This window comes from Lolium rigidum, chromosome 4 (assembly GCF_022539505.1).
Source record: "Lolium rigidum isolate FL_2022 chromosome 4, APGP_CSIRO_Lrig_0.1, whole genome shotgun sequence".
NCBI lineage: Eukaryota > Viridiplantae > Streptophyta > Magnoliopsida > Poales > Poaceae > Lolium > Lolium rigidum.
The window spans coordinates 194,215,062-194,239,620 of record NC_061511.1 but is presented as its reverse complement, the minus strand read 5'-3'; the positions used below and the strand labels follow the sequence as shown (position 1 = coordinate 194,239,620).

At 46.5% G+C, this 24,559-nt stretch overlaps 2 protein-coding genes and 1 long non-coding RNA gene across 3 annotated transcripts; all 3 read right to left on the bottom strand.

Annotated features, from left to right (window-relative positions):
- Positions 1-16,232: 16,232 nt before the first annotated feature.
- On the bottom strand, positions 16,233-18,964 carry LOC124648938. The gene has a single exon (XM_047188619.1). The coding sequence runs from the start codon at positions 18,962-18,964 to the stop codon at positions 16,421-16,423; it is 2,544 nt and encodes an 847-aa protein (XP_047044575.1). The 3' UTR covers positions 16,233-16,420.
- A 1,296-nt stretch (positions 18,965-20,260) lies between these two features.
- Positions 20,261-20,860, bottom strand: LOC124648937. The gene is made up of 2 exons (XR_006986474.1): positions 20,749-20,860; positions 20,261-20,648 (listed from the first exon to the last, which is right to left on the bottom strand). It is a non-coding gene; the product is annotated as an uncharacterized LOC124648937 (long non-coding RNA).
- A 912-nt stretch (positions 20,861-21,772) lies between these two features.
- Positions 21,773-23,913, bottom strand: LOC124648936. Its single transcript, XM_047188618.1, has 6 exons — positions 23,770-23,913; positions 23,481-23,687; positions 23,233-23,395; positions 22,850-23,055; positions 22,257-22,466; positions 21,773-22,156 (listed from the first exon to the last, which is right to left on the bottom strand). The coding sequence occupies exons 1-6, from the start codon at positions 23,911-23,913 to the stop codon at positions 22,043-22,045; spliced, it is 1,044 nt and encodes a 347-aa protein (XP_047044574.1). The 3' UTR covers positions 21,773-22,042.
- Between the last annotated feature and the right edge of the window lie 646 nt (positions 23,914-24,559).

Sequence of the window (24,559 nt, the reverse complement as noted above, 5' to 3'; positions counted from 1 at the left end):
CGGTCTGAGGGTGATAGGCGGTGCTGAAATTTAGACGGGTTCCTAGGCCTTCATGCACTTTCTGCCAGAATCTTGAGGTGAACTGTGATCCTCTATCTGACACTATTGATTTAGGGGTTCCGTGGAGGGCGACTATTCTGGAGATGTATAGTTCGGCTAACTTTGGGCCTTGGTAGGTGGTCTTGATGGCGATGAAATGGGCGACTTTGGTCAATCTATCGACAACTACCCATATTGAATCATTGCCTTTGCTGGATTTGGGCAGTCCGGTGATAAAGTCCATTCCTACGGAGTCCCATTTCCATTCTGGAATCTGCAGTGGTTGCAATAGTCCGGCTGGTCGTTGATGTTCTGCCTTGACTCTTTGACAGATGTCACACTTGGCGATGTAGCTGCCAATTTCTCTCTTCATTCCATGCCACCAGAATTGCTCCTTCAGGTCTTGGTACATCTTGGTACCTCCGGGGTGGATTGAGTAAAGGGTGTCATGGGCTTCTTGCAGGATGACTTGCTTCAAGTCTGAGTCCGATGGTACGCAGAGGCGTTCTTTGTACCAAAGAACTCCGGCTTCATCTATGGTGAATCCGGGGGCTTTTCCTGCGGCTATCTGTTTCTTGATTCCATCGATGCTAGCGTTGTCCTTCTGGGCTTCCTTGATCTGGCTAACCAAGGTGGGTTGCAGTTCTATGCTGGCTAGGAATCCTTCACTAACAAGTTCAAGTCTGACCTGTTCAAACTCTTGATGCAAGCTGGGCTGTTCGATTGCGAGCATGGAGTTCAACTAACACGGCAGTCTACTCAAAGCATCTGGTGGTAGTGAATCTCCATGTCGTAATCCTTGATCAATTCGATCCATCGGCATTGTCTCATGTTTAGCTCCTTCTGGGTGAAGATATATTTCAGGCTTTTGTAGTCGGAGTAGATCTCGCATCTATTACCCATGAGGTAATGACGCCAAACTTTCAAGGCTAAAACCACGGCTGCAAGCTCGAGGTCATGGGTTGGGTAGTTCTATTCATGCTCGCTTTAGTCTGTCTTGAAAGGTAGGATACAACCTTGTCTTCTTGCATAAGCACACATCCAAGGCCAGTCTTGGAGGCGTCGCAATATACGTCAAAGGGCTTTGCGATATCGGGCATGATCAGGATTGGGGCTGTTGTCAGTCTACTCTTGAGCTGTTGAAAGCTCTCTTCACATTTGTCGGTCCACTCAAACTTCTTGTCCTTCTTCAGCAGTTGGGTCATGGGTCGAGCGATGCTCGAAAAACCTTCTACAAATCTGCGGTAATATCCGGCTAATCCAAGAAAAGCGCGGACCTCGGTCTGGGTGGTTGGGGCTTGCCATTCCATCACTGTCTTGATCTTGGCGGGATCTACGGCAATTCCTCCAACCAAAACTCACACTTGCTGAACTTAGCATACAACTTGTGTTGTCTAAGGGTTTCTAGGACAGTCTCCAAATGTTGTTCATGTTCCTCTTCGGACTTGGAGTATACGAGAATGTCATCGATGAAGACCACGACAAACTTGTCCAAAAAGTTCATGAAGATCTTATTCATGAGATTCATGAAATAAGCGGGGGCATTGGTTAGTCCAAACGACATGACGTTGTACACGTACAACCCATATCTGGTGGTAAAGGCAGTTTTTGGAATGTCGGTGGCTCGGATTTTCAGCTGATGGTATCCAGTTCTAAGATCTATCTTGGAGAAAACTTTGGGTCCGGTGAGTTGATCAAACAAGTCTTCTATCTTGGGTAGGGGTATTTGTTTTTGATGGTGACATCGTTAAGCTTACGATAGTCCGTACATAAACGATTTGCACCATCCTTTTTGTCCACAAACAAAACTGGGGATCTCCAGGGGGATGCACTTGGTCTAATCAGACCTTTGGCTAACATGTCATCTATCTGTTTCTTCAGCTCCACAAGTTCGGTTGCGTTCATGCTATAGGCTCTCTGGGCTATGGGTCCAGTTCCGAGGATTAACTCGATGATAAACTCGATATCCCTATCCGGGGGCATACCAGGTAGATCATCCGGAAATACATCAGGGTAGCGACAAACGACCCTGATTTGATCCAGAGTTGGCTTGGATACACTTTGGTTGCAGGTAAATTTTCTGGGTAGTCTTTCAGAGACATGTTCCACTACGATACCGGTGCTGCTAGTCATGGTTATGGCTTTCTTGGCACGGTCTATCAATCAATTGTGTTTTGACATCCGAGTCCATTCCTAGGACAACTTCCAAACCTTTGGTTCCCAAAATGATTAGATTGGCATAGAAATCTACATCATGGATTTTGATTGGTACATTTTTGCAAAATTTTCCGGCTTTGGTGGTTGATCCGGGGATTTGAACTATCATAACATGCTTCAAACCGAGGGGTTGAATTTTACTTGTTGATGCAAAGTCTTTGGTGACAAAAGAATGAGATGCTCCGGAATCAAACAACACTCGGCAGGGATGTGGTTGACGAGAAAACATACCCAGTACAACATCTGGTGCTTCCTGGGCTTCTTCAGCGTTCATGTGGTAGAGGCGGCCGTTGCGGTTATTGGGGTTGTTGGGGGCGAACATCTTGCCGGTGGAGACACGGCGTTGCTGCTGAGCAGGTGCTGCGGTGTTGCCGGCGAGCTTGGCGAGACGCTTGGGACACTCGTTGGAGTAGTGCCCCAATACACCACACTCATAACAAGTGATGGTGGTCTTGTCCTTGTTCGCAACGGGAATGGCGTTGCTTCCGGTTCTGGGGGCAGTGTTGGTGTTGTTGTTGTTGTTGGGGGGGGCTCTGGGCGGAGCGCGGTTGTAGTTGTTGTTGTTGTAGTTGTTGTTGTTGTAGCCTCCTGGCTTGGAGTTTCCTCCACTCCGGTTCTGATAACCGGGGCGCGAGTTCTGCGTCTGGGGTCTGTTGTTATTGCCTCTCGGAGTGAAACCTCCGCTTGAGCTAGGGCGATACTTCTGGGTGTGGCTAGATCCACTCTGGTTCATCATGCGGCGCTTGCGGTTCTCATTGTCTTGGTTTAGCTTGCCCTCCATCTGGATGGCGGAGTCGACAAGGGCTTCAAGGTCGGCGAAGGGGATGTTGACGAGGACGATCCGCATCTCATCATGCGGTCCGTTCAGGAACCTCTCCTTCCTCTTCTCAACCGTGTCGGTCTCATCGGGGCGTACCTCGACAGGTGTAAGAAACTTGTCGCGGTATTCTACCACCGTCATGCGACCTTGTTTCGAGTTCACGGAACTCATCTCTCATCTTTTTGATAAGACCCGGGGGTACATGGTACTTGCTGAACTTTAGCTTGAAATCCTCCCAAGTCATGAACCGACCTCCGTTCATGGCACGGGTGCTTGTCCACCAAGCGCGGGCTGGTCCAGCGAGATAGTGGGTTGCAAACAAGACCTTCTCGTTGGCTTCCACTCCGGCTACTTCCAGGTTGTTCTCCATAGTCTGGAGCCAGTCGTCGGCATCGAGGGGTTCCTTAGTCTTGCTAAACACCGGAGGGTTGGTGTTCTGGAAGTTCTTGAGCTTGGATCCGGGGTGGTCATGATTTCCAGGGCCTTGATTGGCAATGTTCTGCAAGGCTGCGATGTTGGCTTGGCGTTCAGCTCTTTCGGTTTCCCTATCGGCAAGCAGGGTTTGCAGCAGTTGCATCATCACATCGTTGGTGCGATTGGGAGGGGCCATCTGAAGATAGAGAAGATCATGAGATAAGAGGGAACATTTCTATGGTTTATTTTGGGTAAGTTTGAAAACATTTGAAACTTGTAATCTTTTCATGACAGACATAACATTCATTCATTCATTCAACACATAGTACAAACTAGCACACTCATACTCCAATGGTTTTAAGAACCATTCTCATGCTACGATACAAAGGACGGGGTACAACTCACACCTACATAAGTGAAACTAGTGCAACTACTCCTCATCCTCGACGTCGATCGGGACGTACTCATCGGGTCCTGCCTCCAGGAACTCGTAGTCCTCCTCCTCGGTGAACTCGTCCTCCTCAAAGTCGTCGTCGTCGCTCGGGAAGGCTCCTCCTCCCTGAAGGTCGATACCTCCGTCGTCATCCTCCATCTCTCCGAGCTGATCCTCCTGGGCCTTGACAGTGGCCTCAAGTGACGCGATCTTGGCGCGAAGGCGCACAATCGTAGCGTCCTTCTTGGCACGCTGCTGGCGAAGGCTCTTGCGGTCGTTGTTGAGTAGCTTGATCGCCTCACCATGCTCGATGATGTGAGCATGGGTCTGGTTCGCGTAAGCGCGAGTGGCGTCGAGGTCCTTCTGAGTCTGATAGAGCATGAAGTACAGGTGCTCAGCATGGTGCCTCAACTCCGGGTGTGGCTGCAGCTCCATGGGCACTCCCATGGCATCACGCCTCACGAGATGCGCGAAGCGCGAAGCGAGGATGCGCACCACGTTCTGTCCACAGAGGCGTGCAAGTGCCTCTTGAAGGCCACGTGCGATTCCATCGAGCCAGTTGCTCTCGCGGAAGGAGAAGAGGATCCTCTCTGAGGTGGGAGGCTCCATCTTGCCCCTCAAGTCGGCAGTGATCACCCACTGCAACTCTCCTCCGGGCGTGTCGTCCAACTGAATCCCGTGGAACTCGGGGTGTGGGCGCCCAAGGAAGTCAGAGACGGCGTTGAGGTCGTGCTCGAAGATCAAGCTCCCTCCGTTCCCAAGCTGGTAAAACTTGGTGTTGATGGGTTCATTCGGCTCCATCTAAAAGAGAATTGGATGAGTAAGTTAGAGAGTGCAAAGTGTGGCAAAATTTTAAGTAGATTCAAACAAGATAGAGCATGATTCATCAAATTTTGGCAAAGTCTCAAAGGCAAGAGTGTAAGTAAATTTTCACAAATATTCTCTTCATTTGATTTTCAAAGTTAAGTTTTTCAGAACGCCCATTCTAACTAAGGTCTTCTAAGGTCAAACAATGGCTCTGATACCAACTTGTCAACACCTGGATTTTTAAGTCCGGATGCCTATTATGTCATACATCGCAATCCCAGGAATATTGTTGTTGCGAGGCATAATAGTTAAGTATCACGAGTCATCATTCATTACAAACCATAATGTCTTACAAATTGGAATCACATGATCCATATTACACGAATAGTTGATCTATCGATCAACGAACAAACACAAGTTCATAGCGGAAGCGTAAGATACAAGGACTCTTAAGTCCACATGCCAACGCTTGACGTCGGAAGACTCCTAGTTGTCGTAGGCGTCCTGCTGATCATCTCCTTGTTCATCTTCATACTCTGGCCAGTTGAATAGCAAGGGACAAAGCCGTGAGTACTTCATGTACTCACAAACTAATACTAATGTAAGTGCTAGACATTTCTAGTAAGGTTTGCTAAGCTCTAGTTTATTTGCAGAAAGCCAATTCTAGTTCACCAATATTTGAGTAAAACCTTATTCATGTGCTAACTAACTCAAGTGGGAACATTAGTGTCATTCCCACCATTCAGGTGGTGATTTCAATTCAATTCACCACAAGTCATTTCACCATCTCATTTCAACATCATTTTCAAGAATTTGACATCGGAAACTGTATGGCCTTTCCAACCGTCCATAACCGTGGACGCGGCTATTCAAATAGATTGACACTCTGCAGAGGTTGCACACTTATGCCACAACATTTGATTTCATCCGCCGGGATTACCCCGAATCATCGTAACATAGTACGCGGATCATCAACCATAACCTTTCACTTACAAATACTAGTATGAGCACCTCTCCCCATGAGCTTGGCCTCCCAGTGAAGACCAATTGTCAACCTGGGAACTGCACAGGGCTTGGCCGTACAATTCACCTCAATTTCACATCATTTCTCAACAACGGAGGCAGCCTCAAGCGTAACCCCTATGACGTGTGTTCAGAGGGAACCCATACTAAGATGCATAAACTTCTAGTTAAGCCCTACCCATAATCAGGTATTATGGGGGTACTCAATATTGGAAAGGTATCGCATTCAAACCAATATCTTGTTTATCAAAAATCACCATCTTCTCTTTGGTCATATTCACCTTCAAAAATCATTCAATGGAATGCTTCATCATTCCAAGGTTTCAAAACTCAATTCAAGTCACATTGTTCCCATCTAGAGTAGTCAGGTTTTATTCATTAGCACTAGCTCTAAATCATGAGGGGTGCTATCTTTCCTTGCTTGAGTAAGACTAACTTTACTACTCTAGTAAACCTCTTTTCATTGACCAAAGTTAACTATAAAAGTAACTTCTTGAGAAAACAAGTAAAGACTTGTAATGTATAAACTTGGTATAGGCTTATGTAAGAAAAGGTAAGATTCATGGTGCCTTGCCCCAAGGGGCTTTGCACTTTTCAAGAATATTAGCTTGCCTTGGTAGTTCTCAAAATTCTCCTCCTCCTCCTCTTGGTAGCAACCTTCTTCTTCCGTGTACTCTCCGGTGCTAGCGTCTAAATTTAAATACGAGTATAATCACTCAACTAATTCAATGGCTATTCCATACATCACATATAATCACACAAACTATTCTATGCACACAATTAATCTAATTAGGGTGCATGGGTTGTGTTGCTTGAGGGGATTTAATTTCCTTTTATTTAATATGTAAATGATAGTTTCCATAGGGTTCTTGAGAAATAATTTCCTCTCATTGAAATCTTCTTAAGATTTAATTTCTCAAACAATCATACATGAACTTATATTGACTTAAGTCAAACATTCATCATCATCATTTGAGAACATGATTTAAATGAGGTAGACCACCTCATACCATTTAATAATGCTACATATGATTTAAATCTCCAAGCAATTCATATAAGTGAGTTTGGCCAGGGGTCCAAACATCACATGAATTCATTTGAGACAAGGTTTAAATGAAGTATAGTACTTCATATGATTTACTTAATAGTTTTGGACAATATCAACTACATAAACTAGCCATATTATCAATTAATTAAACTAGGGCATGATCATGCAAAGTGACCACACCATTTTCTTGCATAAACAATTAGTGTAAGTCAAATGTGAGCTATTAGAGTTGGAATTAACTTAATATCTCTTTTAGTTGATTTTTAATAATTATCTGAATAGGGAAAAGTCCCTGCCTTCTTATTTTTATCAGATTAATTCTACAACAAATTTTGAGATGGGACCAGTTGCATTTTGTAGATCTTTTTACTAGCTTTCAAACCATATAAAATTCATTGAATTTGGTTAAGCCAATTTGAATTTATTCAATTTCAAAGTTTGGGCAGTATTGAAATTTATTTGGATTTGATTAAATGAAATTTGAATTAACAGGGCCGGCGGGAAAACGAGCCGGGCCGGTTCGAATTAAAACGGCCCGGTCCAGCCCACCACTGGTCCACGAGACGCGTGGGCTTGCCGACAGCGTGGGGTCCACGCGTCGGCGGCTCATAACGACCGAATCGGTATGTTTTAAACTGGCGCGTTGGATTAGAAGTGAATCGGACGGTCGAGGTTCATCGTCTTCTCCGACGAGAACCCGACGTGCTGGCGGCGAGGGTAGGGGGTCGGAGAGCTCACCGTGGCTCCAGCTAGGGTGGGCAGTGTGCGTGATGACGTTGTGGACGACGGCGGAGCTCCTGGTACCGGCGGCTCCTCCTGGAATGGCTCCAATCGACGGCGGCGACCTCCGGGTACTGGCGGCGTCGATCTTCAAATTGGGGCAGCTCCGGCGATGATTGAGTGAGTGGTGGAGTGGTGGAGAGGCAGTGAAGGGTGGCGAGTGCGGTGGTGTGCTCCGTTGCTTCCAGGGAACTCGCTATTTATAGGATTGAGAGAAGGTGGCGGGGCAGTGATGCGGTCGACCATGGCGCGGCTTCTCCGGCGAGCTATCAAGCTAGGCGAGGGCGCAGGTGTGTTCGTGGCGTCGCCACGGTCCTCTGGGCGGCGACAGCTAGGGTAGGCGGTGCCTAACGCGGTCGCAATGTTTCCGTGTCTAGCGGTGTCCGCGTCGGGGTTTCCTCTTCATCTCCGGCGGGAAGTAAAATGAGGAGCGAGCAGTTCATCGTTTGTATAGGGAAGCCTTGCTTTTATAAGAAAACTTAGGTGGTATGCTATGACATGTAGTCCTTGGTCCTTTGGTAGATCAAACCATTTGGTGCGCTTGGTCCTTGGGTAGGACAAGGCTACAAGAGCTTTACTGATTCTGTAAGAAAATGATAGATTTCGTTGGCCTTTTCTTTAAAAAAAAAGGAACATTACTGATATCCGATCCTTACACCAAGATGATGCACGTACCCAACACACAATTTAATTTTACAGCTTGCATGAAAAGAAGTCCAGCGTCTAACAATCAGGTTCTGATCAAGGAAATCACATGGTAAACTCATGCGGCGGTAAAATGAACGCTTGGTCATAGTGCTGTGAATGCGGATATTACCGAACAAATGATTCTGCTTAGAGGCAGCTCCGGTCCTGAGTTTTCAGGGCCCAGGGCGAAACTAGAAACTAGGCCCTTAATACAATGATCATAATAATGTTAACATATATGTATATGTACAAGGTTACGACTCTAAAAGTGGATCTAAAGACACAACATGTATTAAACAATTTGTCAATCATCACATCGACTCTGCCTAGAACCATTATGCTGGAGTGGTTGGTGGATGTAGTAAGTTCTCCTTTCGGCACTAGGCCTATAGCATCTTGTCCTTACATTGTCATAGCACACTTCCCTCTGAACAACATAGATGAGAAATCTGAAGGATATTTATGACAGTCAAAAGTTCTGAACATTATGTGATCATAGAAAGATGTCGAACTCTCCTTAATTTTATTGATTACCTGAGTTGTGTTTATACACACATTACAAGAGGTATATATGAGAGAGCTACTAGTGCTACAGCAGAATTGGCCAGTGCCATTTGTCAACCAAATAGCGAGTCCATAGTGAGACACTACAACCCAAATAAGAACTGCTCCCTCCAGCTCTATATACTTGCCGCTAGTTAGTCTAGATTTGCATGTATCTAACATTAAAACACCTCTGAATACATAAGAATCTAGACATGTGTGATAGGTATTTAGGGATGGAGGGAGTAACAATCTTGACACGAGTCGGTGAATTGTAGAAGTAGTAAAAGCTGAGTTCTAAACTGCACATATAGTCACTCAACTAATCGTTCTCTTCTGAAATTCAAGTATTGCAACTTATATCAGCAGTTTGGTCTATTTGGAGTTGATAGTTTTCCTATTTGGAGTTAATATTTAGACAAACCTACCCTTGTACCTTTCCAATAATTTCATCAACCATTACTAGGGAAACCTACGATTATTCTGAATCTGTATGCTCTTTTTATGGTCATGGCTTTTCGTATGATATGTAGTGTTAGCTGTTTTTACTGTCAGCACTTGTTTGATTGTAGTGTTCTGTCATCTGGACAGTATTTTGTGTTTGGGTATCGATGGATACATGATGGTGTAGTCATGCAAGGAGGATGTTTCTGCGCTGATAAGAATTCGGTAATGATGCATTTCTGTCTACTACTTTATGTATCTTTGATGGTTGAATTATTTTGGCAACCTCCAAGTTGCTCACACTGTTTTGTTGTGTTTGTTCTTCGTGTGTCGTCCTATTGCCATGACTATTGATAAAACCACAACATATCATCTTGCTTTAGAGCTGACGGATTTGTTTAGTGATCCTGCTTGTTACTGTTTATTAGCACGAACATATATGGAGCAGTTTGATTTTGATGGTCTTTGCTTCAGTTTTAATAAAGCTTACTTCAGTTTTTGAACAGAGTAACAATTTCTTGTTGGTTTTCTTGTTATAGTATGTTACTGCAGGCCAGGATTACTGTATGAACTTTGTCAACCTCTCAGGATGAGGGACATGGTGCGTCTGAAGATCAACGCATTGTTAAATATCATGTACCTATACTGTACTTCAAATGTATTTTTTCCCATTATAGATTGCTCTGGTTTTTAGTAACTACCGAGCGGGGAGAGGTGTTTCTGGTCCCGAGCTCAACTGAACTCGTTTTGTGGACCATCCAGATCGTTTGGATGTGTGCGGCAGGGACAATTCTTGTCAGGAACAGCAGGCAAGAACAGTGTTGTACGCATAGCGTACGTAGGTGTACGTAGCGAGAGTTGCTGACGGACGTGATATCGTCGCGTGGCTGGCAGGTGAGGACAGTTGACGGACTGAGATCCGGTGCCTCGCTGAAAGCAAGGCACGCAGCGCCTTGAGGCATTCAATCCGCCGCTCGTTTACATCCAACGGACAGCACGCAAGGCGCAGTGAGAAACGAGTCAACATGTTTGTCCTCACGCGCGGGCAAGGCAAACGAACGACGCGGACGGCTCTTCCCGGGAAGAGCTCTGCCGCCGCCCGCCGGCGTCGTCTACCTCCGCTTCCGCCCTCCTTGCTCCGCCTTCGCGTACCTTCGTCTTCTTGCTCCGCCTCTCCTGCTGCCCCTGCGCTCCCACCCGACGGCCGCCGTCAGCCCATCAAGAACCCATCGACGCCTGTTCTGCTCCCTCCGAAGCTCCGACGGCCATCCTTTGTCGGGTTTCTCAGAGCCATCAACCTCGTCGTATGATTGCCGCAGGTGCCAGATAGGAGATGGATGGAGCAGCCGGTGGTAGGCGGCTGTCGTCCGGTCGAGGCTGTCTCCTCATGTGAGGACGTCGGTCACGTCGCCGGAGCTCACCATGAAGGAGCAGTCGGACCGGATCCTCTCTCCTTTTCCTGCGGCGCCCTGATGCGAGTTCTCTTCCTTCCCCGCGGCGACGAAAGCTGCAGGGCCAGGTCGATTGTTTGCCTTGGGCTCGTGAGCAGAAGATGTTTTTTTGGCGTTAACTGCTGCTGCATCACGTGAGTTCTGGTCGTTGTGCCCTGTTAGCCGTTGGATGTAAACGAGCGGCGGATTGAATGCCTCAAGGCCTGCGTGCCTTGCTTTCAGCGAGGCACCGGATCTCAGTCCCAAACATAGTAGCTTCACTGTGGCATTGAAGTCTGGTGCTTCTTTGGGCAAGAGACGGTGAGAAGATCACATGGATCTACATCGTTTATGGGCATGGTGGCAGGGAACTGCTGCCGCGGAAGAGGCCCTGGCAGGAGCGGTACATGGGACGTGCAGGCTTTGTTGAGGACGCGGGCCCTCGTAGATATTTGTACATGTTGTGGCTGACATGGAGGACCCACATTGGGTAGATCGTAATATAGCTGAGTGTGTTCCGAAAAGTTCTTCTGGCACATGAGCTCCACTGATGGTTTCAAAATAATGAAAATAATGCTGAACTTTGTCAATAATGTATCTCACAAGTATGCAAAATCACGATGCGAAATTCTTTTTTATTATGGGCTACATAAAAACGACAATATCTGATATATTTGTGAGATTTGCAAACGTGATACTTAGATCCACACTTTGTGCATTTTGTGCAGCCTAAACTACACATCATTTTTATTGATAGTTTGCACGTTTGTGGGATATATCGACTAGATCATAATTTTTTTTTAAATGAAACATAGAAATATAATTTTTTAAATTAGAAAAGGGAATCATTCTTGCCAATGTGCACCAAATCTCTTGCATTGAGTGAGACCCAGAAGCTACAATTCTACGGTAGCTAGAAGTCATGGTAGGATGTTTTGTTCCAACAGATTTGGCAAAACAAAAACAAAAAAATACATGAGGGTCACATGGTGCACCAACTAACCTAGACACAACTCACTGCTGCCACATGACACTGTCTGCTCTACCCCAGGAGCGTGCATGTTTCCTGGATCTAAATTTAAGCAGCAGCATGTGTGCTTTGCTTAAGATTAGTACAGGATGTGCCCCAACATTCAAGTTAATCAAGGATGCCTTGATGAAGCAAACCGTACGGTGCAAGGAACGCCTACATGATTGAGAAGGAGTGACTGATCTAGCAGCTAGTACTCCCGCCAGCCCAAGGTCAGCATGTAATCAATCCCAACTTGATATGAGCAAGTCTTTTGACCGCGTTGACTGGGGTTTCCTGAATAATATGATGTTGAAGCTGGGTTTCAATCCCCAATGGGTGCAATTGGTGATGAGTTGTATCACCTCTGTCACTTACAGAGTCAAGGTGAACAAGAATCTGACTGATGTCATCATCCCGCAACGTGGTCTGCGCCAGGGCTGCCCCCTCTCCCCTTACCTCTTCATCATGTGTGCCGAGGGACTTTCTTCCCTTTTCAAACAGGCCGAGGAGGATGGCTCGCTGCATGGAGTGCAAGTTTGCCCTGCTGCACCACGCATCAACCACCTGTTCTTCGCGGATGACTCCCTCATTTTCCTAAAGGTAAATGAATCAAGTGCAAAAAAGCTCAGGGACATTCTGGATCTGTACGAGGACGCCTCGGGCCAGATGGTGAACAAGGAGAAGTCAGCCATTATGTTCAGCAAGGGCACCACCGCTGCTGCAAAAAGAAAGTTCAAAGGGATTCTTCACATTGTGGATGAAGCTAACTCGGATCGTTATCTTGGCCTGCCGGTCCATTTGGGCAGGTCTATCACTCTGGCTTTTGATTATCTCAAGGAAAGAATCTGGAAGAAAATCCAAGGTTGGAAGGAGAAATTCCTTTCGAGAGTGGGGAAAGAAATCCTTATCAAAGCCGTGGCCCAGGCTATCCCCACTTATGCTATGTCTTGCTTTGACATCACCAAGACTTTCTGCGATGACATCAGTTCGATGGTCTGCCGATACTGGTAGAATAACCAGGAGGAGGAGAGACACCATTGGCTCGGATGGACTTGTCTCTCAAAGGCCAAGTGTGAGGGTGGTTTGGGGCTGCGTGACTTGCATCTCTTCAACATGGCAATGCTTGCGAAGCAAGGGTGGCATCTGCTCCAGGAACCCGAGTCCCTCTGTGCAAGGGTTCTCCGTGCAAAGTACTTCCCTGATGGCTCCATTCTCAATGCAGTGGCCTCTCCTGACATCTCTTACACTTGGCGCAGTATACTGAAAGGGGTTTCCCTGCTCAAGGATGGCCTGATCTGGCGGGTGGGCGATGGCAACAACATTAAGGTGTGGAGTGATCCCTGGATTCCTACCGGCGACACTCGTAGACCTCGTTCCTTCAGAGGTCGTACTCCTGTCTCTCTCGTGGCTGATCTGATCAATCCCTGCACCGGAGACTGGGATGTGGACATTATTCGAAGCCTTTTCCAGCCTGAAGATGTTAAAGCTATTCTCTCCATCAACCTTGTGGATGGCACGGAGGATCATCTTGCCTGGCACTTCGACCCGAGAGGTGTCTTCTCAGTAAAATCTGCTTATAAAGTGGCGGTCATGGTGAGGGATCGGCTTTCTGGCAGAGAGGTTGCGCACTCTGGCTCTTCTGCAACTTCGGGGCCTTGTTTTGATTGGAATCATATTTGGAAGCTCAATGTTCCGGGGAAGATCAAGATGTTTATTTGGCGCCTTGCTCATAACAGCCTTGCCAACCGCATGAAGATTCACAAGCTGTGTATCGATCTTGACACCAAATGTCCGGTGTGCAACAGGTTAAATGAGGATGCTGGCCACGTTTTTCTGAAGTGCAAGAAGGTCAGTACTTGCTGGAGCATCCTTGGGTTGGCTGAGCTCCGTGCGAAGCTTCTCTCCTGCTCCTCCTCACACGAACTTCTTCAGGAGCTCTGGAATTGCGATGAGGCTACTCAGGTCCGTGCAGTCACCCTCATGTGGGAGTGGTGGAACCAACGCAATAAGGCCAACGCCGGCGAGGGCAGCCCGGATCCTGCTGTTGTCTGCTCTAGGGTGGAGCGCCTTCTGATTGACTTCATGTCTCTTCGGGAGCCAGAGAAGCCAGCAAAACCACCTGACAATCACAAGTGGTCAAAGATTATGTCAAGATCAACTTCGATGGCTCCTTTAACGCTATTTCTGGAGACGGGGGATGGGGCTTTGTCATCCGTGATCAAGAGGGATTTTTCATTGCTGCTGGTGCAGGCAAGACGAAGAACCTGGGGAGTGCTTTGCAGTCGGAGGCTGTGGCCTGTTTGGCCGCAATCAACGGTGCGTGCAGAGTTGGTGCCAGCCGGGTTGTCTTCGAATCTGATGCCACAAATCTGGTCCAGGGTCTGAAGAGCAAAGACTATGACAAATCAAGTATCGGAGTGTTAGTTGTAGAAGCTAGAAGCCTCTGTATCCTGAACTTCGACTATTTTAGTTTCTCTTTTAGTCGCCGGAACTGTAACAATGCTGTCCATGAGCTTGCAAAGCTGGGAGCAACCTCTGAGTCTGCTGACTCCTTTTGGGATGCTTCTGCTCCCGTTTGTATTGCTACTATTTTGGACAGCGATTTAGCTGTGCCAGTTTAATGGAAGTCCGCTTTTAAATTCCAAAAAAGCATGTAATCAATCCCTAGATACCACAGCGATCCTTGAGGAGAAGAGTAAGATGGAAGAAGGGCTCCGATCATATTGTCCATCTTGCGTTTTACTCTATTATCATGCTTCATTGTTGCATATCTTTCGTCAAAGCTCTATGGAAGGTGTGTGTGCAAGATGGAAACAACAGGTGAAGGTCCAGCTACATGTAGTATTTTATTTTTAAAAAATTGAAAATTATATTTGAACGTTTCACAAAAATCTAGAGAAATCCTGATGTTGCCAATGATAGATGCTACGAACTACAAAATCTCAACGTCTAACTATTGGTGAAGGTTGAGCTAAGTCTACCCCTTTATTTAAAAAAAAACTTAAAATTATATTTTAAAGCTTCACAAAAATTTGAAAAGAAAAGCCCTGATGTTGCCAATGATAGATGCTAACAACTGCAAAATCTTAATGTGGAATTCTTTGTATTCTAGGCTACACAAAAAATGAAAAATGTTTGGATCTGAAAAAAGTGAATACCGCAGATTTCAAAACCTTAAAATTTGTTAGATTTTTTATTATGTAGTCTTAAGAATTTTACATTAAGATTTTGCATGCTTGTAGAATATATTATTGGCTACATCCAAGATTTTTTTTCCAGAATATTTGGAACACCAAAGTATGATTATTGATATTTAAAAAAAAATAAAGGGGTACATGTAGCTTGGCCTCCATTTGTCCAAATATATTTTGTTGCTAGATAGGGCCCGCTGACATGGTCGGCTGCATTGGCGATAAACCCGTTGCAGTATTCGCTCTCCGTGAAACTGACTCCCAAGATTCAAACATGGCCACATCACAGTCCTAGAAAGTTTGCGGAACTGATGCACATGTAAGGGCTAATGCATGCACACACGTTACCCTGCATAACTAGAGAGGTGCAGATGAAGAACTGCAAGTGCCGAGACATCATTACCAGCACAAACACTCAACTGAGTGAGCTAATACAGAATCATCACCATCACTGACCAAGTAAGCATGCAACTTTATGGCCAGATTGCCAGGACGGCTGCAAGCAGAAGCTACAAGCCATCCTCAGCTTCTGGCAGAAGAAAATTCAGAAGATTCTGATCACGGAACGGGGCAGTCAATCAATCATGCACGCAAGCAAAATTAGGTTGTTCTGGGGACTCTCTTCGAAAAACCAAATCTGAACTGGGGTGTAGATGCTCCTGGTTTAATAAAAAAATCAAAACAAATAGTAAAATAATTTTAAAAAATCTAATATTTTTGGACAATGAACATGAACAAGTGTTCTAACTGCACACCAAAAATTTCCGAGAAAAGACATCTATAGTGGTTTGTGCAAAAAAGCTAAAATACGGTGCTGTTTAGAACGTCTAGATTTGTTTCTTACATCACTTCAATTTGTCTTTTTTGCACAGATCACTACGTAAGTCTTTTTCTGGAGATTTTTGGTGTAAAGTTAGAACAAGTGTTCATGTTCATTTTCCAAAAAATTCAGATTTTTAAAAAAAATTTTGCTATTTGTTTCGAATTTTTTATTAAATCAAGAGCATCTACACCTGGGTTCAGAAATGCCTTGTCCGACTCTCTTCTGCCGCCCTTTGAATTGTGTGACCCAAAGAGGGAAGGCAAGTGTTCTTGTCACTGAAGCAAGCGTGAGCACATGATGACATGATAGCTGTGGCATTGCTGACATGGCAGCAGGGACTTTTTGTTGGCATCCAAGTATGCTTGCTTCCAACTGAGGAAACGAATCTTCTGACGACCAGGACAAGAACTTCGCAAGTTTCAAGCCTTGGGAGTAGCTGGCCACTGTTCTACTCTACATAGAGTGGCTCGAGGCTGCCTCGGAGGTGGAAAACTTCTGGTACAAGCAAGCAGGAATCAGGGTTGAAGTTTCGAAATATGCGATCAACATTATGTAGGATGGAAGACTTGTAGTAAACACACAAAGCTTATGTTCCTTTTCTTTTCACTTCTGAAACTTCGCAAGGCCTATGTTCAAAGAATGGTAGCTAGAATAGTGTACGATGTTCTTACATTCACAAAATGTACAGGGGAAACTTTGTGTTTTGGTATCACTTGATCAACTCCGATGCTGCAGTATCCTCCAATTGCTCAGACTCCACTCCACTGGTGACAGCACTGAGAGTTTCACCATCGGCAAGATTGATCACATCTGGGCGTTCTTCCAACGTATCAAGATCACTTTCCTGTCTTAGCAGCTCCGGCGATGCATGTCCACAAAGGAAATCCTTTGGGGTTGGGTCATCGTGATCCTCTTGATTAGCATCGGCAACAGAAGAAAGGATATCAGATTCAGCAGCTACGCTCTGTTTAGACACACTCTTGTCACTGAACTGCCTCTGGAAATACCAAAGGAAATCCTTATTGAAGTCACTGTGTTCCGCTTGATCAGCGACCAGAGAAAGCGTACCGGATTCGGATGCAACACTAACTTTCGACACACTCTTGTCACTGAACTGCCTCTGGAAATACCAAAGGAATTCCTTATTGATGTGGCCACTATGTTCCTCCTGGTCAGTGACCAAAGAATGGGTATCAGACTCTGAAACGATGCTCAGTTTTGACATGCTCTTGTCACTGAACCACCTCTGGATATCCTTTATGACGACATCATCGTGTTCTTCTTGATCGGCGGCCAAAGAAAGGGTATCAGACTCAGAAACGATGCTCAGTTTTGACATACTCTTGTCACTGAACCACCTTTGGAAATCCTTTTTGACGAGGTCATTGAGTTCCTCTTGATCGGCAACCGTAGAAAGGGTGTCAGACTCAGAAACAACGCTCAGTTTTGAGATGCTGTTGTTACTGAACTGCCTCTGGAAACTGTTTGTGCTCTCTTCCTCGATGTCCATTTCCTTGAGCACGGAACATGGCTTAAATCGAGAACGTTGTCTATCTTGGCTGCCAAAGTTGAAGGTATCACGCCTCCTGAAGACCATGTCTTGGCGGGAACTTGTCACAGCGCCTTGAGAGTCCAAGTTATGATGTGCAGATACACCACTATCATTTGATTGTTCAGAAGGGAGTTCAAACAGGTTTGTTCCACGATGCATAACAGAAGGAGCCGAGCCAGGAATGGCTGCCTCATCAGGATCAGATGCAAGGTCAAAAGGGCTCCTCCTTGGTACTGAAATAGGCTGAACTTGCATACGAAAACGTGAAAATCTATCTGCACCATGAGAAACATCATTTCCATTAATATCTATCATGTTCCTGTCGAGATCAAACATTATGTTCTTCCTTGATCTTCTCTTAGCCATCAAGAACTCCAACCTACGACTCCTTTCCACCTCAGAGTACCCAAGATCCATGGCATTCTTGTCTTCATCGGCTGTCCAAGCAAAACCAGTCTTATTCCCACCATCATCCTTCTTCTCCTGTCCATCCTTAGCATCATTTTCAGCTTTGCTAGTATCCACCTTGTTATTATTATCTCTGTCAATCTGAGAATCCTGAGGGAAGAGGCTGGAGTCACATCCTGAATCACCATTGGCAGTGGGAATGGGACTAGATAATTCGTCGCCTAAAAGAGGACCAATCTCACCTAGCACCGGAGCAACATCACTCGCAGTGATGTCAGAAGAGGGACTCTCTGGCTTACCAGAATCAAAACCTGATGAACCATCATGGCTACCAAATCTTGCACATGGTGAACCTAGAGAAGAGTCTAACTGGCTGCCAACATCAATATTGATAGCCTCGATCACTAGACCATCAAGCTTCTTTCTCTGACGCACAGAAAAAGCCCGGCCCCACTTACAAGCACCTGCCGGCTTTTCAGCTGGTTTATCTTCTGAAGCCTCTCTCACGCTGTCACATTGTGAATCTGTTAACACTTTATCTTGATTTTCCTTTGCCAACATTACACCATTTTCCCTTTCATTCTCACTGGAAGAGCATAAGCCAAATGTTGCGTCCTTCTCATCAACTCGACCCTGATCAACATCCTCAAGCGAGTTAGCACACCCGGTACTCCTATCATTGCTAAAAAATGGATCTTTGGACTCTCTGTCATGATTAGCTTTCATGAATTCCTCCATACCAACCTCTTGCTGCAGTGTCACCACGGAAGGATTAAAGGCGAGTACTTGAGCAAGACTATCATCTGCATCGACTCTCTCATATCCTCGATCAACTGATCCCTTCAGAAGAGGAACAACTTCATCCAGCTCAACAAGCTTGTCATCCTTGCCAAAACTTGGGTTTCCGATTTCCCAACAACTGAAACTAACCGTGTTCTCCTTAAAGTCAGGCACTGAAAATCCCCGATGTGATTCAAAATAAACACCTCTTGAACAACATCCAAACCTGGGAGCTGAAAAATCTGTGGCAGTCTTCCGGTCTTCATCAGTCTCGGGAAGATGTGTGCTCCCATAACTCAGCAGTATTCCAAGAAGAAGGGTGGCGCATATAATTACAGGGGACGAGGATAGAACGAAAGCAAAGAAACCCGGTGAAGATCTGTACAGCAGGTATAGCAGTAGGGATAGACTGAAGAGAGCCCAGTGTTCAGAGGCACATTTATAGCTTATCCTGATAGAGCATCTCACAATTCTCTTGATGCATAATGTGTCATTCTTTGCCTCAACAGCCATGGCCCTCCGAGATTTAGCACGAACCTGGCAGAAAAATACAGAGTGGCAACATAAGCTCGCTGAATGAATGAAACATATGCGCCAAAAAGGAAACGGTAAAATTAACCTTCAGATTGTAATAAGGTTAGTTCAGACAATAGTACTACTACTAAACAGCGCACTTGCTCGAGTATTCCCAATCACTGACACATGAATGTGAAAACGGATTCAAGAAAGCGATTCGCACGATTCCTCTGTGTTAGCAGAATGCTAAATCTCAGAGAGGCTTCATCGATCTCAGCAGCATAGCTATGGCGTCCTACGATATTAGTTAGAAGCGCGATCAGATGGTCAGTACCTTCAATCAGGCGACGATCGGAGCCAGATCGAGATCCGACAGTCGGCAGCACGATGCAGAGGGACCGCAGTCGCCACGGGCGCCGTCGCCGCCGGTGGCAAGAAGCAGCAGCAGCAGATTCAGGAGTGGCAATGGCGGCCGGCAACAAGAAAGAATCCAAGAAAGGGGAGGAGAACATGACACGAGGTCAGGAAAGTGAAGCAGGTGAGCCACGGAAAATAGCAGCGGCGCTGGTAGTGGGGGAAGGTGGCAAGGGAGGGGGCGGGCCCGGTCGGCCTCACAGCTTCTGCTGGTACTTCCGGCACGTCGCCGCGGCCAGCGGTGGCGGTGGCACGTGTGTCCACGCCGGCGGTGGGGCCGGCGAGCCGGTGGCGTGGGGTGGTGGGTGCTGCGTTTTCCCGCGTGTTTGGTCCTGGGGGAGGGACGGTGGGTGGTTGCCAATTGCCGTCGTGCGGGATCTACATCTGCTGCCCTTCTTTCATGTACTAATCTTTTCATTGTCTGGATGGACCCATGGACGGTGCCGAAAAGCTTCTTTCCGGATTCTTTTCTTTGATCCAAGTGGTGTTCATGATGAGAACAGGTCAGTTCTTGAATTGGTGTACCCATCAGAGCTCTGCCTTTTTACAAGATAGTCTTTCTTTTTTCCATGTGTTTATAATTTGTTCACATAAAAACAGCATGATTCTTTATAAAATAAAGTAAAACAGCTTATGCTTAAATCAGCCGTGAAGGTAGATGGCTGCAATGATGTTCCATTTTAGAATGCTGGACTTGTGATAACCATGCTAAAAAACATCAAATCGGCGAAGAGTTTGGTCGAGCAAGCCTATTTTGAATGCAGAAATGTGTCAGTAAATGGGAACCATTCAGAACAAGTGAAGTAGGTTTTGAGTTTCAGAGTCCACTGTGACTGAGAGCAGCATTATGACAGAGAGAGCAGCATAAGGACAGAGAGAGGGGAAAAACAATGCAATTTTGACATTAACTCATACAGTAATATTTTTTGTACAATAGCCTCAGAGGTAGTACCCAGAAACCTCAGTCAAAAACATTGAGAGGCTTATGCTCCTGTAAAACCCTATATGTAATGCCCCTCTTGCTGTGCATACAAAAACTTGGCACAACGAAAGTAGGCAAGAATCACACAAAAGAACACCTTACTTGAACCTGTATATACTACCATATCTACAGCATAAGTGATCCAAACCCGCATTTGTCATGGATTCGATGGCCATATGTACAAATACTCATCTGATTGTATAATCCTAATAAGCTCCGCAGATTACCAAATACATTCCTTCCAGAACTCTCGGCTCCAATGTAGTTCAGAAGCTGCTCTGTGTCCTAACCACCCACCATGGAAATGTTAATAGCAGCCTTAGTTTGCTTGAGGAACTAGGTTAAACAAACATTGCAAGAGGAAACAAGGACATAGAATACACACCTTGTGTAACAAGTAAATGGCGTAGGAAGCTCTAGTAGAGTCATCTTGGAATTCCAAGAAAAGGGGATAATCTGTTAGTTTTGAATCGGCACTGCTGATGCTCGGATGTTCAGATGATGTTTTCAGCTGAAGGCAAACGATCACTGACATAAGATCGTGATCCTCCAAAGCGCAAAGGATACTGGAGGGGAACATCAAGATATGAGGCTATGAGCGATACTGCCTACAAGAAATTGACAAAGTAAGCATGTAGTGATTCTAACTATTTTGACTGCCGACAATAAATTAACAAAGCAGTCAAGTAAATGCTGGCAGACGAGCTTTGCACTCTTATCACAATTTATGCTTGATATTCTGACAACCACTATTAAAAAGGGGCCAAAGGTGTATATTGTATACACGCAAAACTCAATGCCCTTATCTTGATCTTTCCTATTGGATGTATCTGAAACCATATCACAGTTTTCACAATGTCAGCCACACACAAATATCATTTTCAGTATTTTCTCCTTTGAGAATGACAATGATCCTAGCTAGGCTAGGACATATGTGCTACGAAAAAAAAGTATTGACTTAATATGTTGCGGTACATGAGTTTTGAGCAAAAAAACTTACATGTGCCGCATATCCCAGGACAGCTGTTGACCTCTGAAGCTCCTTGTGAGTGTAACTCTGCTGTTTGCTTTATGCCTTGCAATTTGCCAACCAAGAAACGTGAAGTGACGAAGTTGTGGAGATTTGGCAACACCAAGCTCTAAAAAAAAAATCTTCTAAGCCTTGTAAAATAAAATCTTTCAACAATTCTCCAAAAGTTGCCAAAAGTTGGGGGCGGTGCCCCCCCTGACTTCTGAATAGCTACGCCACTGCTTGTGATAACCATGCTCAAAACACCAAATCGGCGAAGAGTTTGGTAGAGCAAGCCTATTTGGAATGCTGAAATGTATATGGGAACCATTCAGAACAATCATGGTTTTGTAACTTCTTGCGTTTGAACAGGTGAAATAGATTTTGAGTTTCGAACTCAGAAAAAAAATGCAATTTTGATATTAACTCATAATGTTTTTTGTACAATAGCCTCAGAGGTAGTACCCAGAAACCTCAATCATATACATGGAGAGGCTTATGCTAATGTAAAACCCCATATGTAATGCCCCTCTTTGCTATGCATACAAAAAAACTCGGCACAGCGAAAGTAGGCAAGAATCACACAAAAGAACACCCTACTTGAATCTGCATATACTACCATATCTACAGCATAAGTGACCCAAACCCGCAATTGTCGCGGATTCGATGGTCATATGTACAAATACTCATCTGACTGTATAATCCTAATAAGCTCCCGCAGGTTACCAAATACATTCCTTCCAGAACTCTCGGCTCCAATGTAGTTCAGAAGCTGCTCCGTGTCCTAACCACCCATCATGAAAATGTCAATAGCGGCCTTAGTTTGCTTGAGGAACTGGGTTAAACAAACATTGCAACAGCAAACAAGGATATAGAATACACACCTTGTGCAACAAGTAAATGGCGTAGGACGCTCTAGTAGAGTCATCTTGGAATTCCAAGAAAAGGGGGTAATCTGTTAGTTTTGAGTCGGCGCTGCTGATGCTCGGATGTTCTGCTGAAGGCAAACGATCACTGACATAAGATCGTGATCCTCCAAAGCGCAAAGGATACCGGAGAGGAACATCAAGATATGAGGCTATGAGCAATACTGCCTACAAGAAATTGACAAAGTAAGCACGTAGTACAAGAGGAATCATGTAAGTAAATGCTGGCAGACGAGCTTGACTCTGATCATAATTTATGCTTGATATTATGACAACCACTAGATTAAAAAGGGACAAACGTGTATATTGTATTCCAAAGTAATACACGCAAAAACGGCAAAACTCAATGCTCTTATCTTGATCTATCCTATTGGATGTATCTGAAGCCATATCACAGTTTTCAAAATGCCGGACGCACAAAATTTTGAATTGTGTATTCTCTCCTTTGAGAATGCCAATGATCCTAGCTATAGGTTAGGACATATGCGCTACGAACAAAAAGTATTGACTTAATATGTTGTGGTACATGAGTTTCGAGCAGACAAACTTACATGTGCTGCATATCCCAGGACAGCCGCTGACCTCTGAAGCTCCGTGTGAGCGTAACTCTGCTGCTTCGTTTTATGCCTTGCAATTTGCCAACCAAAAAACGTCAAGTGACGAACTTGCGGAGATTTGGCAACACCGAGCAAGCGCGTCCCGTTCCCGTTGTCGTGTGGAAGCACACCATTCTGTTCTGAAAGTGTTCCATGCCCTGCTGAATTTGTGCCATTTCGTCATAAACAGTTCCAGTTAATTCTCGTACATTTTAAAAACCAGAAGAAAAATCATGGACAATTTATTTGCTTATATGAAATGTAAAATCTTGCTCATACTATCATTAAACATGGTTTCCCAGGAGAGACGCACGCACACATGAGCACAGAATCCTCACCATTAGCATCGGGACGATGGTTTTCTGCAACCGGCCGCTCATGGAAGACCTTGACAGGGTACAGGGCGGCGACCTGGTTCACCATACACCGCTGCTTCGCCCTGAGCAGCCTCTGCAGATCCCCGAGCCGTGCCTTCTCCCCAGACAGCCCCTCTCTGGCCTCCTACAATCAGGAGGAAATCGACGCTGACGACCAAGGACACGCAGGCAGGCAGCACCCAATCCAAATCTGGCGACGTTCGGATTACCTGCACCCGCCGGTGCGCGGCGGCGAGGGCCCTGGAGAGCGGCAGCACCCGGCCGATCTGCGCCTGCAGCTGCCCCTTGCGGCGCTCGACGCCCTCGGCGGCCCTGCGCTTCCGCACGACGAGCTCGTCCGCGCGCGCCCGGAGCAGGTCCAGCCGCCGCCTCGCCTCGTCCAGCGCCGCGCCCTGCCGCACCGACTCCTTCCTCGCCTGCAGCATTAGCGGCGGCGGCAGAATCAGAGAAGTGGGGGCGATGATGAGAGGAGAGCGAGGGAGAGGCGTTAGTGCGTACCTCGAGCGCGGCCTCGAGGCGGCGCGCTAGAGCCGCCCGCGCCTCCTGCGCGGCGTCGAGGTCCTGCGCGAGGCGGGCCCGGAGGTCCGGCGACGCGACTGGCGCCGGCTGGGCGGCCGGATCCGCGCCCGCCCTCGGGCTCATCGCGGCGCGCGCGACGGATGGTGGCGGCGGCGGGCCGCGGCGGCGCCCATGGGTCCTGCCCGCCGTGACGAGACCGGGGCGTGCGTAGTAACGGCCGTAGGAAGCAAGCAAGGGAGAGATGGAGGGAACCCACGCAACGCAACGCAAGCCCGTCGTGTTGCGTGCGTCCGATGCGTGCGTAAAGTTTCGATCTTTTTTGGATTTTCAGATTCGGAGTTTGTCACGGCGACGCGAGCTCGACGGCGAGAGGAGGGAGGGAGGATGCCGACAAGCGTGCGCGCGTGGCGCTGCGTCCGTCGGCGGAAAGGACGCCGGGCGACCGGAATTAACTGCGGCGCGCACCGGCGACCACCACGTGCAGCGGAGGCGTGGACTTGTTCCTGACCGACTGGTGCCGCGCTGGCGGTCACCGACGTGGTGTCACGGCGAGTCGGCGACGGTGACAAGCCGATGGTGGTGCTGTGGTTTTGTCCGTGAAGCGATGGGCGACGCTTGCGTAGGCAGCTGTCGGCGTCGGGAGCGACGACGCCTCGAGCGCATGAACGAGTTGTCTTCCTCTCACGGTATATATGTGTGGTAGACGGAGCCAACGCGGGGAACCCATCGCCATCCTCACGATCCACCGTCTCGAACGAACTCATGCCAA